Genomic DNA, 12,069 nt, shown 5'->3' on the forward strand with positions numbered 1-12,069 from the left:
TTGCCAGTATTGTTGGAAAGTCTTCAGGAATATGGAGATTTCTCTGGCTTCGCCTTGAATTTTGCGAAATCTGAGGCGCTGGCTTCCTCGGTTCATCTTCAGCGGTTTTGGGGGGATAGTTTCCCGCTGCGCTGGGCTGACTCTTCTTTTAGATATCTGGGGATCAGGCTGACTATGGATGTGGCCCAACTATATCGTCTTAACATAGATAAACTCCTGGCGGAGACTAAACTGTTGCTAGCCAAATGGCAGGTGTTGCCGCTGTCTCTGTTGGGAAGAATTCATTTATTTCGTATGGTTGTTTTCCCGAGGTGGCTTTACGTTCTTCAGACTCTACTCCTTTCTTTGTTGCAGAAGGATATTCATTCCCTCACCTCCCTATTGATCCGGTTTTGTTGGGGTGGACGTAGACCTAAACTGAAATGGTCCTTGTTGGTGGGGCCTGCCTATGGGGGTGGTTTGGGGGTGCCTAACATCAGGGTTTATAACCAGGCCTGTTTGCTTCGTCATATTAGTGATTGGGTGTTGGGTACCTCTTTTTATACGGATCTTTCCCTGGAGCGGGATCATTTCTACCCTCTTCATCTCTTGTATCTCCTCCATGCCCCGTTGTCTACACTGCCGCGACCCTGTAAGCGTAGTATTTTGTTTCGGTCCTTGTGGACAGTGTGGCATCAAATCCTTCGGTTGTGGAATCAGGACTCTCATACTAGTATATTTCTACCGTTGGCGGGGAATTTAGCTTTCCCTCCGGGGGTTGGACCTTCTGTGTTCGGTCGTTGGAGGGCGCGGGGGGTGGAACAGTTGCGGCATGTTCTGCGGGATGATGGGTCTCTCTTATCATATGCTGAGTTGGCGGGGAGGGGGGTCCCTGAGATTGGCCTTCCATTTGCTTATTGTCAACTCAGTCACTATGTGGCTTCCCTCCAGGGGACTTCCTTGCAAGGGGATTTTGGGACCCAGCTCTGTACTTTTTTGGCTGCAGATCCTGATACTAGGGTCTCTATCTCTGCTTTGCATGGCCGGATCCTGGCTCTTTGCCCGCCTAGGGTTTTCCCTGGTATTTTGGAGGCATGGCGGCGGGACTTGGGTAAGGACTTGGGGGACAATTTTATGTTAAAAACCCTGAATCGAACTGCGGGCTTGGTACATAGTGCTGAGTTACGTGAATGTCACTTTCGCACTGTCCTGAGGGCCTATGCTTCCCAGAGTCAGGCGTACCATATGGGTTGTATTGATACTCAATTATGCATCCGCTGTTCGGTGGAGGTAAATTCTTACTTTCATGGTATTTGGAGTTGTGAGGGGATTCAGACCTTCTGGACGGACATGGCCTCCTTTTTACAGGGCTTGTTGCAGACCCCTGTGCCAGTCTCCGTGCAGTCTATGCTGTTTGCCCATTTCTCTTTCTTGAATATGTACACTTCTTATGAAAAATTATTTCTTAGTAAATGTTTTATCTTGGGGAAGAAATGTATCTTGTGTTGCTGGCTTTCTTCTGAACCACCTTCTTTTTGGTATTGGAGGAATCGCCTTCATGAACTGCTGGGTTGGGAGGCCCGTTTGGCCTGTTCTTCTCGACGCCGGAGCAGAGACTTTGTTCACACTTGGACTCCGTATTTGAACATTTTGACTCCTGAGAGTCGTAGCCGTGTTTTGAATAGACTTGACCTTTGATTCTGTGCTTCTCAGTGTCTTTGCTGATCCCTGCCTCTGAGTTTCTGTATCTGTGGGGGGATGGGACGGGAGGGCGGGGGGATGGGGCTTCTTTGCTGTGGGGTGGGGGTGAGGTGGGTCCGGGGAGGGCATAAGCCCTCCGCGGTTGTTTGATGAAAATGTAAACCATAGTTATTCTTGCTGTTGTATTTCCTTCTGCTTAATAAAATAGATTTGAACATAAAACAGTTTCTTGATCATGTGTCTCTTTAGCTATAAATTACAATATTATTATTAAGACTTAGCCAAAAGGAAAGATTTATAAACTATAAAGAGTTTTACCTCATGCAAAATTGTCATCTAATATCATAAAGCCCTAAGCGCGCATGCGCACTCCCACCTGCTTGCTCCCGTCTTCCGTGCGCTGTAGGGCACCGCAGGTGGGAGTGCGCATGCGCGAGAATCCCCCGAGGTGGTCCTATGCGATTTACAAAAGATAAAACCGTCACATTAATTGCTGAATTTATAATCAATTAAAAGCATACAATAATCATTTTCTGAATTTACTAAACAAATAAGTTTTCATTAATCTTCTAAAATGCATGTAAAAGAGTGACAGTGAAATTAACTGTCGGACTATAGACTCCCTTTTAGCCACCTGGTAGGAAAGTAGATTGATTACATATCTTTAAATTTGCATTCCTTTGCTGATGGAAAAGTGAAATAAATAATATTTTGCAAAGATCGTTTTGGCACAGAAAATGAAAGATCCGCATATAAGTAAGAAAGAACTAAACCAAACATGATCTTATAACAAAACTCATCCCAATTTTAATAATACCTTAGCCTGTTTAGTGGGAGTGAGCTACTAGGATTAAACTGGTTAGAAGCCTTGTGGCCAAACCCTTTTGAATATTGACCATTTCTAACAGCATTATTTTTGAGCCTGTGGGAAGGACATTCATCTCATTCCACAGTGGTTAATACCTAGTGAATTAACTCAGGGCTTAAAACAGCAGGGTTTGAAAGGAGTGATACTGGCCAGTGCCTAGAAAGGACCTGTCAGTGACATGCCCAGTCTAAGCTGTGATAAAATATTTAATAGAAAGTTATAAAGAAAGCTTCATGGCATTGAGCAACTTTAAACATAGGTGGGCACTATCTGTACTGGGATGTAACATTATGTCAGAACTGGAAATGCACTGAGCTCCATAGACCTTCTGTTATAAATAAATATGCAAAACTTTAACTAAAAACAATGGAAACAAGTTGCTAGAGTGACTATTCTGAATTTTTTGTGCAATATAATATTTAAAATTTCCCAAACTCTGGTTAGTGACATTTTCTATCCTGTGGTCCTGGGGGGCCAGATAAATTTCAATGCTAGGCTGTGTTCAGACACCAGGCCACAGATTGCCCAACCTCGCCACAGAACAATGATCTGGAAGACTAAAAGAACAGAAGAATGCTCCAGGTACACAAAAAAAAATCTGTATTAAAACTGAAATGTGATATGTACTCCCTCAGAGTCTGTGATAACTGCCCAGGTAAATGCTGCTAGTTACTACAAAACAAAGAAAAAAACAAGAACTCCCAAACCCCAAGAAGTGGAACTGGATAAGGGGGAGAGACAAGTCCAAAATTAAATATCCTACTATAATGAACCACCCGAAGGTGTAAATTCAGTGATTGAGAGAGCCCTCAGTCACACAGCTTCCCTCCGGGAACTCCCAGAAGTGATAGCTGTCACTGGCTTACACCCAAAAGGGTGTTAACTGTGAAACATCCCCGGGCTCTCTCCGTGCAAATTAAATGATAAATGTGCACACAAATAGTGCTGAGTGCAAAAGTAAATCAAAAACACACTCTACAAATCAATGAAGTTGTCTCTACACCTTATCCAGGGGGCCAAAACACAAAGTTCAAACGTCCAAATCCAGCAAAGCAAACACCAACTGGAAGTACTTAGCTTCTCCGTGGATAATACAGCCAGCAGATGATAAATTCGTCCAACGGGACTCCGTTTCGGGGGTGGACACCCCCTTCTTCAGGAATGGCTGGACTGCGCTGTGACCCCCAAATCATCAGGCACAGCGGGTTGACGAAGCAGAAAATGGCGCTAGACCGGAACGGACGCCTCCAATTTAAACTGCAGACTCAGGACACGTCATTCAGTTGATGTGTCACATGACTACGTGAACCGCAGGGGAGGAGAACACAACTCCCCGCGGAAGCTCCAAATAAAGAGACAGATCAAAAAGCAAGGAAAAAAACCTCTGTAAGTAAAGATGGACAAAGACAGTTAGAAAGTATGATGCCATTTGATGTATTCATTATGTCCAGTGGGAACTTACAGAGGTTTTTTTCCTTGCTTTTTGATCTGTCTCTTTATTTGGAGCTTCCGCGGGGAGTTGTGTTCTCCTCCCCTGCGGTTCAGGTAGTCATGTGACACATCAACTGAATGACGTGTCCTGAGTCTGCAGTTTAAATTGGAGGCGTCCGTTCCGGTCTAGCGCCATTTTCTGCTTCGCCAACCCGCTGTGCCTGATGATTTGGGGGTCACAGCGCAGTCCAGCCGTTCCTGAAGAAGGGGGTGTCCACCCCCGAAACAGAGTCCCGTTGGACGAATTTATCATCTGCTGGCTGTATTATCCACGGAGAAGCTAAGTACTTCCAGTTGGTGTTTGCTTTGCTGGATTTGGACGTTTGAACTTTGTGTTTTGGCCCCCTGGATAAGGGGTAGAGACAACTTCATTGATTTGTAGAGTGTGTTTTTGATTTACTTTTGCACTCAGCACTATTTGTGTGCACATTTATCATTTAATTTGCACGGAGAGAGCCCGGGGATGTTTCACAGTTAACACCCTTTTGGGTGTAAGCCAGTGACAGCTATCACTTCTGGGAGTTCCCGGAGGGAAGCTGTGTGACTGAGGGCTCTCTCAATCACTGAATTTACACCTTCGGGTGGTTCATTATAGTAGGATATTTAATTTTGGACTTGTCTCTCCCCCTTATCCAGTTCCACTTTTTGGGGTTTGGGAGTTCTTGTTTTTTCGTCATTTTTCATCTCCCATTCATTTCGGGTTTTGCTAGTTCCTACAATGCATAGGAGATCCTTTGTAGTTGAAAATAACTTTTCTTCAACATATCCTCCAAACTTCACACTCCCAATCTCTCTTCTCTTGATATGGTATCTTGTGCCATTTTGTATCTAAGGCCTTGCCAGCAGCATGAAAACCTACTGGTAAAGACTTTGGGCTAGATTCACTAAACCTCCAAACCGTGTGCGATCCGTTTCCATTTGCATGCTGACCGACTAATTCAGTAAAGGCCTGCATGCAAATGGAGACGATTGTTAACATGTCCCCCCTACCCATGGCCAGAGCAATCCTCACTCATGCGCACACTCTGACAGTAGTGACAGGAAAAGCAGCCTCCTGTCACTGCTGTCAGAGCTCAGCCCAGCCCAGATCTCTCTTGCCTGCTCCCAGACTCTCCTGCTCTCTGCCGCCGTTCCCTGCAGTGCAAGCCCGTGGTTTAAAGCGGGCCTGCACAGCGGGGAATGGCGGCAGAGAATAGGAGAGTCTGGTAAGCAGGGAAGAGAGATCAGACACCGGCCCGACACACTCTGTCCTGCCCGACACCCCCCCCCAGGCCCCGATCTCTCCTGCCTGCCCAGCTCTGCCCAGATCTCTCTTGGCTGCTCCCGGACTCTCCTGCTCTCTACCGCCATTCCCTGCAGTGCAAGCCCCTGGTTTTAAAGCAGGCCTGCACTGCGGGGAACGGCGGCAGAGAGCAGGAGGGTCTAGGAGCAGGCAAGAGAGATCGGGCACCGGCCCAAGACTGAGGGCCCCACCCCCTGACAAATGCGAGGGCCCCCCCAGTGACCCACATATAGCAGGAGGGATGCCCACTCCCTCCTGCCACCACCTGATGCTGCCCTCCCTGCCCGCACAAATATGGTAGGAGGGATGCCAACTCCCTCCTGCCACCAACTAACTCCCCTCCCCTGCCCACAAGGCCCGACACAGCATGGCCCACCCACACACGAATGGCCCGACCATGTTAAAGTTGGGAGCAGGAGGGGTGCTCAGTCCCTCCTGCTCCTAGGCTTCCTACCCCCGGCCCACCTCTAGTTGGCCCAGGCGGTTGGGCCCGGCTCCCCCCCGGTACCTTGAAAATAGTTGGAAGCAGGAGGGGTGCCCAGTCCCTCCTGCTCCTTAGACAATCCACCCATCTTCGTGAGCAGGAGGGATGCCCGGACCCTCCTGCTCCTACGACGAACTTCGAGAGCAGGAGTAAAGTCCTCCTGTTCCCTGGGCCACCGCAATGCAATAGTGGCCTTTCGCCCCGCCCCGATGCATCATCTGATGCACGGGGATGGGCCTAAGGCACTGAATGGCTGAGGTTCCTCAGGCTCCTCCCAGGGAGAAGCCCGAGGCGCCTCAGCCAATCAATGCCTTAGGCCCATCCCTGTGCATCAGATGATGTGCCGGAGTGGTGCCTAAGGCCGCTATTGTGTAGCAGTGGCCCGGGGAGCAGGAGCAGGAGCAGGAGGGGGAGCGAATGGAAGCTGGCCCCCCCACCACCCCCGCTACGCGCCTTACTATGCCACTGCTTGCACCATCATATCCAGGACAATTCTCAATGCCCAATTAGGAGGCAGGTACTACTCACGCCCTCTCCTCCCCAACGACCCCTGTTTAACAAATCCTCTATTGACCTTCCCCATCCCCTCCCCCCATCCCAAGCCTCTTAACCTGCCACCACCATACCATTCACTTTTCAACTTCTCCCACACTCTTTTCTTAGCCCTATAGCTACTACACTTTCTCCCTTTCATTCAGATATCCCCACTCTACCTATATGCATCTCGACCACGGTGTAACCCCTATGCCTCTTCCACACTCACTCGTATTCTCCTACTCCTTCTTTTGCTCTTGCTGGGGACATGAGTCCTAACTCCGGTCCTCCCAATCATCCCTCAGCCTATTCATGGGGATCACAGCACAATCTAACCAATCTTATTTCTGTTTCTCGCCTCCCTACCCTTTTCATGCACCCTGTGGAATGCCCGCTACGTCTCCAACAAACTTACTATCATACATGATCTCTTTATCTCTAGAAAGCTCCACCTGTTAGTACTAACTGAAACCTGGATCTGCCCTGAAGACTCTGCTTCAGTTGCAGCGCTGTGCCATGGAGGGTATCTTTTGTCACACATGCCACATCCAGATGGTCATGGAGGCAGTGTTGGACTCTTATGCTCACCATCTTGTAAATATCAAACCCTTCTTCTGCCTCAATCTCACTGTTCTCCTTCCTTTGATGTTCACTCCATCCATCTATTTGCTCCTCTATCTCTCAGTCATTTACTGACCCCCTGATAAGTCCTCCTCCGCCTTCCTCACTGACTGACTTCTGGCTCTCCTATCTTGAACCCTCATCTCCCTCCCTTATCCTCGGCAACTTCAACATCCATGCTGATGATCCCTCTGACTCCTATATGTCCAGGTTTCTTGCTCTAACATCCAGCTGTGCTCCACCGCCCCTACTCACCAGAAAAGGCCATTGCCTTGACCTCAGTCTCTCCTCCAGTTGCTCTATCACCGAATTCTGTACCTCGAATCTTACCATCTCTGGCCATCAGCTGTTAACCTTTGCAACTCATCACCCTCCCCCCCCAAATCTGACCAATCACAACCCATAAATTTAGGAACCTTCATGACCCTGACATGTTCTCTACCACTGTCTCATCCCTCCTTCCTACTACTTTGTCAAACAAGTCTGTCATTGAGGCTGTCCTCTCCTATTGACTCCATTCTCTCTTCTTCTATTGATATCCTTGTTCCTCCCATTTCACGTCCTGTAAGATGTGCCAAACCCTAGTCCTGGTTGACCCTCAAAATCTGTTACCTGCGCTCCTGTGCCCGAGCTACTGAATGTCTTTGGCTTAAATCCCACACACATGACGATTTCATACATTTCAAATTTATGATGTCCTTCCAATCTACCCTTTCACTTGCCAAACAAAAATACTACAACCGTTTAACTAACTCTCTTAGTGCTAACCCTTGCCGTCTCTTTGCCACACTCTACGAAAAGTGCTCCCACCTCCTATCCCTTCCTCACTTTCCCGCAGATGATGGCAGAGTTCTTCCACGACAAGATTCACAAGATCCACTCTGAATTCTCAACCATGTCACCTCCCCCACCATCCCTTCCGGCTGTCCACTCTTCCAACCTTCCTTCAACAATCCCTACCACCCTTTCCTCTTTTTCTGATGTCACAGAAGAAGAAATTGCTTACTTTCTTTCCTCCTCCAAACTCACCACCTGCTCCTCTGATCTGATTCCTACCTGGAGCCATTGCTCCCACTGTAATCCCTCCCATCTGTCACATTCTCAACCTTTCGCTCTCCACTGCTACAGTTCCTGATGTCTTCAAACATGTCGTAGTTACACATCCTTCTCTCACCCCTTCAATCCATTCAAAATGCTGCTGCATGACTCATATTCCATGAGAGCTGCTATTCTCACATTAACCCCTCCTCAAGTCACTTCATTGACTTCCCATCCATTTCTGAATACGGTTCAAACTCCTCTTACTGACTTATAAGTGCATTTACTCTGTAGCCCCCCAAATCTCACTTTACTTATCGTCCCCTGTGCTCCCCCCGTGAATTCCATTTATTCTGTAAGTCCATCTTATCTTTACCCTTTTTCTTCACTGCCAAATCCAGACTCCATCCTATGTTGTGCCATATACCTGGAACAGGATGCCTGAATCAATACGTCATGCTCCGTCTCTAGCAGTATTCAAATTCAAGCTACAAGCCCACTTTTTTTGAAACTGCTTTCTTTTTTTAAAAAAACTTTATTAATTTTCAAAACTAATACAAAGTGTCAAGAATTGTACAGACATTAATAATCAACGTAAGCATTTATATTCCATCAATAACAATGCAGACGAAAAATATTCCTCCCCTCCCATCCAACAATTTAATCAAGAAATAAACCAGAAAGATATCTCACTCACCCACCCACCCCATCCTGGATAGGTATAAAAATAAACAAAAAATTTAAACAAAGACAACTATGTTGAAGCAACAACAACAACAAAGGATGTCAATGGGCCCCAAACCAATTTAAATAATTTGCTATGCCCCAACATATCAGCATTCATCTTTTCGTATTTGTAACCTAAACATAAACTGGCCCATCAAAACGGAAAGTTGAGGCTTTCAAATCTTAACTCCCACTCACTGCTGTCAGATACCTATGCCCATTGTATCATTTCCACTACCAGAATCTCCCCAACTCTGAGAAGTAAGCTCTTCTGAGCAGGGATCGTCTATTGTATGTTAAATGTACAGCAATGCATACACCTTTCAGTGCTATAGAAATGATAAATAGTAGTAGCAATAATATTACAAGAGGGAATTTATATCTTTTTAACTTCTTATTTGTTTCACTAACATGTAATGCATTAGTGTTATAATTTGGAACCCTGATGTAACACTAATACATATGCTAATTATATGCAATAAAAGACCTAGGGCTCCTTTTACTAAGCTGTGGTAGCGTTTTTAGCGCGCGCTGCAGATTAGTGCACTAACCCCTACGCTTTGCGGAAAAACTAACGCCAGCTCAATGGAGGCGTTAGCATTTAGCACGCAGCATTATAGCACGCGCTAAAACCGCTAGCACAGCTTAGTAAATGGAGCCCCTAGTATATAGATGTTTGAAAATGCATGCAATGATAGGCATTAAGGGAAAATTTCTATAAATGTTGCTCAAAATTTGGTACTTAACAGTATTCTTTAATAGGCATTCCAGGATGGGCACCTTTTATAGAATAACATGTAGCACTGGGATTTGCTCTCAACTTTGAAAATGAGGCGTTACACCAACTGAAAACAGGAGTAAATCCCAGTTTGCAAACTGGGTGTGGATCCCCTGAATTCCATAATACTGCAAACATTTTAAGGGAATGTCCCTGGCCCGCCCATGCCCCAGCCCTTTTGCAGATCCACATGAAAACACCCGCATGGACCCCCTGGTTTTGCCCCATTTTGGCGCCTTGCATCCATTATAATGTTTATCGCATCGAAAATTCAGCACAGAGGTAGCATCTAACCTTCTGAAAAGAAAGGAGAGAGAAGAGGACATTTCTCTGGGCTTTTTTAACCAAATATTATTTGTATTCTTTCCCACTTGAGTAGAGCCTGAATATCAGCACCATACAAGATATCTTGACTCGTGATGCAAGTGGACTGTTGCCAAAACATGGCACCATGTCGAGTCAATGCATTAATTTCAGGATTTACCTGCTTAAGCTCTGATTTGAATAAACTACTTGTTTCGTTGAATTGGTGTATGGAAGTCAATGGATCTGGCCCCTTACGTTAGTACCTTTTTTAACCTAACAATTAGTGCCTTGTAGAATTTCCGTCTAAATGCATGAGTTGCCACTATTGCCTGATAGTATGTAGACCTCTAGGTAGCCCATATGCATTTAGTTTAACATTTCTTCATTTATCTCTTTGACGGCCTCAAACTAGAAGCGGTTGATGGGGAAAGAATGTCAGAGAGACACAATCTACTTTGTCATCTCATTCATCATGAACTTGTACTTGAACAAAATTCCAACTGGATTGCAATGCACAACTTTCGATCATATATCAAAATTGGATTGAATCATCCCTTAATTTTCATTCTCTTTGTGCCGCTGAACAAAAAAAGATCATCACCATGTTGTTCTTGCTGCAGAACACATTACCAAGAATAATTTTCTCTACCAAAGAAAAGCCATTATTTGATTATCACTTGCTGCATGTTGCACAGTCTCAATGAGCACAATTACAGTGTCATCTCCATCTGAATGATGTAATCTTATAAGCGTCTACTTTCATTATTCTTTGCCAGTGCAGCATATGATTTATTTAGAAATAATCTGTGTACCACTTTTCTATATTGCTTTCTGTTATCTCACCCAGAAATAATAGGGTGGGGGAAGAGGGCAAGAAGAGAAATAAGAAAGAAAAGATAAATATTTTATCCTCTTTAATACTTACAGCTGGGAGCTGGAAATGTGCTGTTTATTTGCTCCATGACATCCGTTAAATCTGTGCTAGTGTTATGGGGTAGGACCAATAAGTCATCTAGAGGCAGAACCAACAGATGAGAATCAGATTTAATAAAAGAAAAAAGATTCTAAACTCAAAGCCTGCCATACATCCTGCACAAATAATGTTTTGAACTGACACTTAACAAAGACTACAAAACCCTAAATAATTCAACATTTCATAACTTAGATGCATTTATAAGTAGCCATGGGAACAAGGAACCCCCAAAACACAATGAATAACCATATTGTCTTTCATCTCAATTTAGAGTTAGAAATGCTTGTCAAATATACCAAAGGCTCGGCTATACAAATTCACTACTGGAGATCTTCCACGACTACATGAATCTAGGACTTCAGGAAAGAATCTGCTCAGATTTATGTATACATGTATATTATTTATAAAAAATTTAATATACTTACGTGGATAAGTGTAAGGTGATACATGTCGGTAACAAAAATCTTATACACGAATATAGGATGTCCGGTGCAGTATTTGGAGAGACCCCCCCAGGAAAGAGACCTGGGAGTACTGGTAGACAGGTCGATGAAGCTGTCCGCACAATGTGTGGTGGCGGTGAAAAGGGTGAACAGAATGCTAGGAATGATTAAGAAGGGGATCACGAACAGATCGGAGAAGGTTATCATGCCGTTGTACCGGGCCATGGTACGCCCTTACCTGGAATACTGCATCCAGCACTGGTCGCCTTATATGAAGAAAGGGTCCAGAGAAGAACGACTAAAATGGTTTAAGGGCTGGAGGAGTTGCCGTACAGTGAGAGATTAGAGAAACTGGACATCTTCTCCCTTGAAAAGAGTTGATTGAGAGGGGACATGATCAAAACATTCAAGATAATGAAGGGAATAGACTTAGTAGATAAAGACAGGTTGTTCACCCTCTCCAAGACAGAGAGAACGAGAGGGCACTCTCTAAAGTTAAAAGTGAATAGATTTCGTACAAACATAAGGAAGTTCTTCTTCACCCAGAGAGTGGTAGAAAACTGGAACGCTCTTCCGGAGGCTTTTATAGGGGAAAACACCCTCCAGGGATTCAAGACAAAGTTAGACAAGTTCCTGCTGAACCAGAACGTACGTAGGCAAGGCTAGTCTCAGTTAGGGCACTGGTCTTTGACCTAAGGGCCGCCATGTAAACGGACTGCTGGGCACAATAGACCACTGGTCTGACACAGCAGCGGCAATTCTTATATTCTTATGCTCATTAGGGGCATGCATTTATGTGTGTGCATTGGCTTGTTTAGGGGTCCTTTTACTAACATAGAAACATG

The 12,069-nt window shown here is 45.2% G+C and overlaps 1 protein-coding gene across 3 annotated transcripts in view; it reads right to left on the reverse strand.

Moving 5' to 3' along the window:
- The window catches only part of UTRN (utrophin), a 1,286,828-nt gene that overhangs the window by 10,996 nt on the left and 1,263,763 nt on the right, over positions 1-12,069 (reverse strand). For all 3 annotated transcript variants that reach the window (XM_033935605.1, XM_033935603.1, XM_033935604.1), the window contains one exon: positions 10,734-10,820. In XM_033935605.1, the coding sequence (XP_033791496.1) occupies positions 10,734-10,820 (87 nt within the window). The remainder of the gene's footprint in view (positions 1-10,733; positions 10,821-12,069) is intronic.

This window comes from Geotrypetes seraphini, chromosome 3 (genome assembly GCF_902459505.1).
Source record: "Geotrypetes seraphini chromosome 3, aGeoSer1.1, whole genome shotgun sequence".
In the NCBI taxonomy this organism is placed as follows: Eukaryota; Metazoa; Chordata; class Amphibia; order Gymnophiona; family Dermophiidae; genus Geotrypetes; species Geotrypetes seraphini.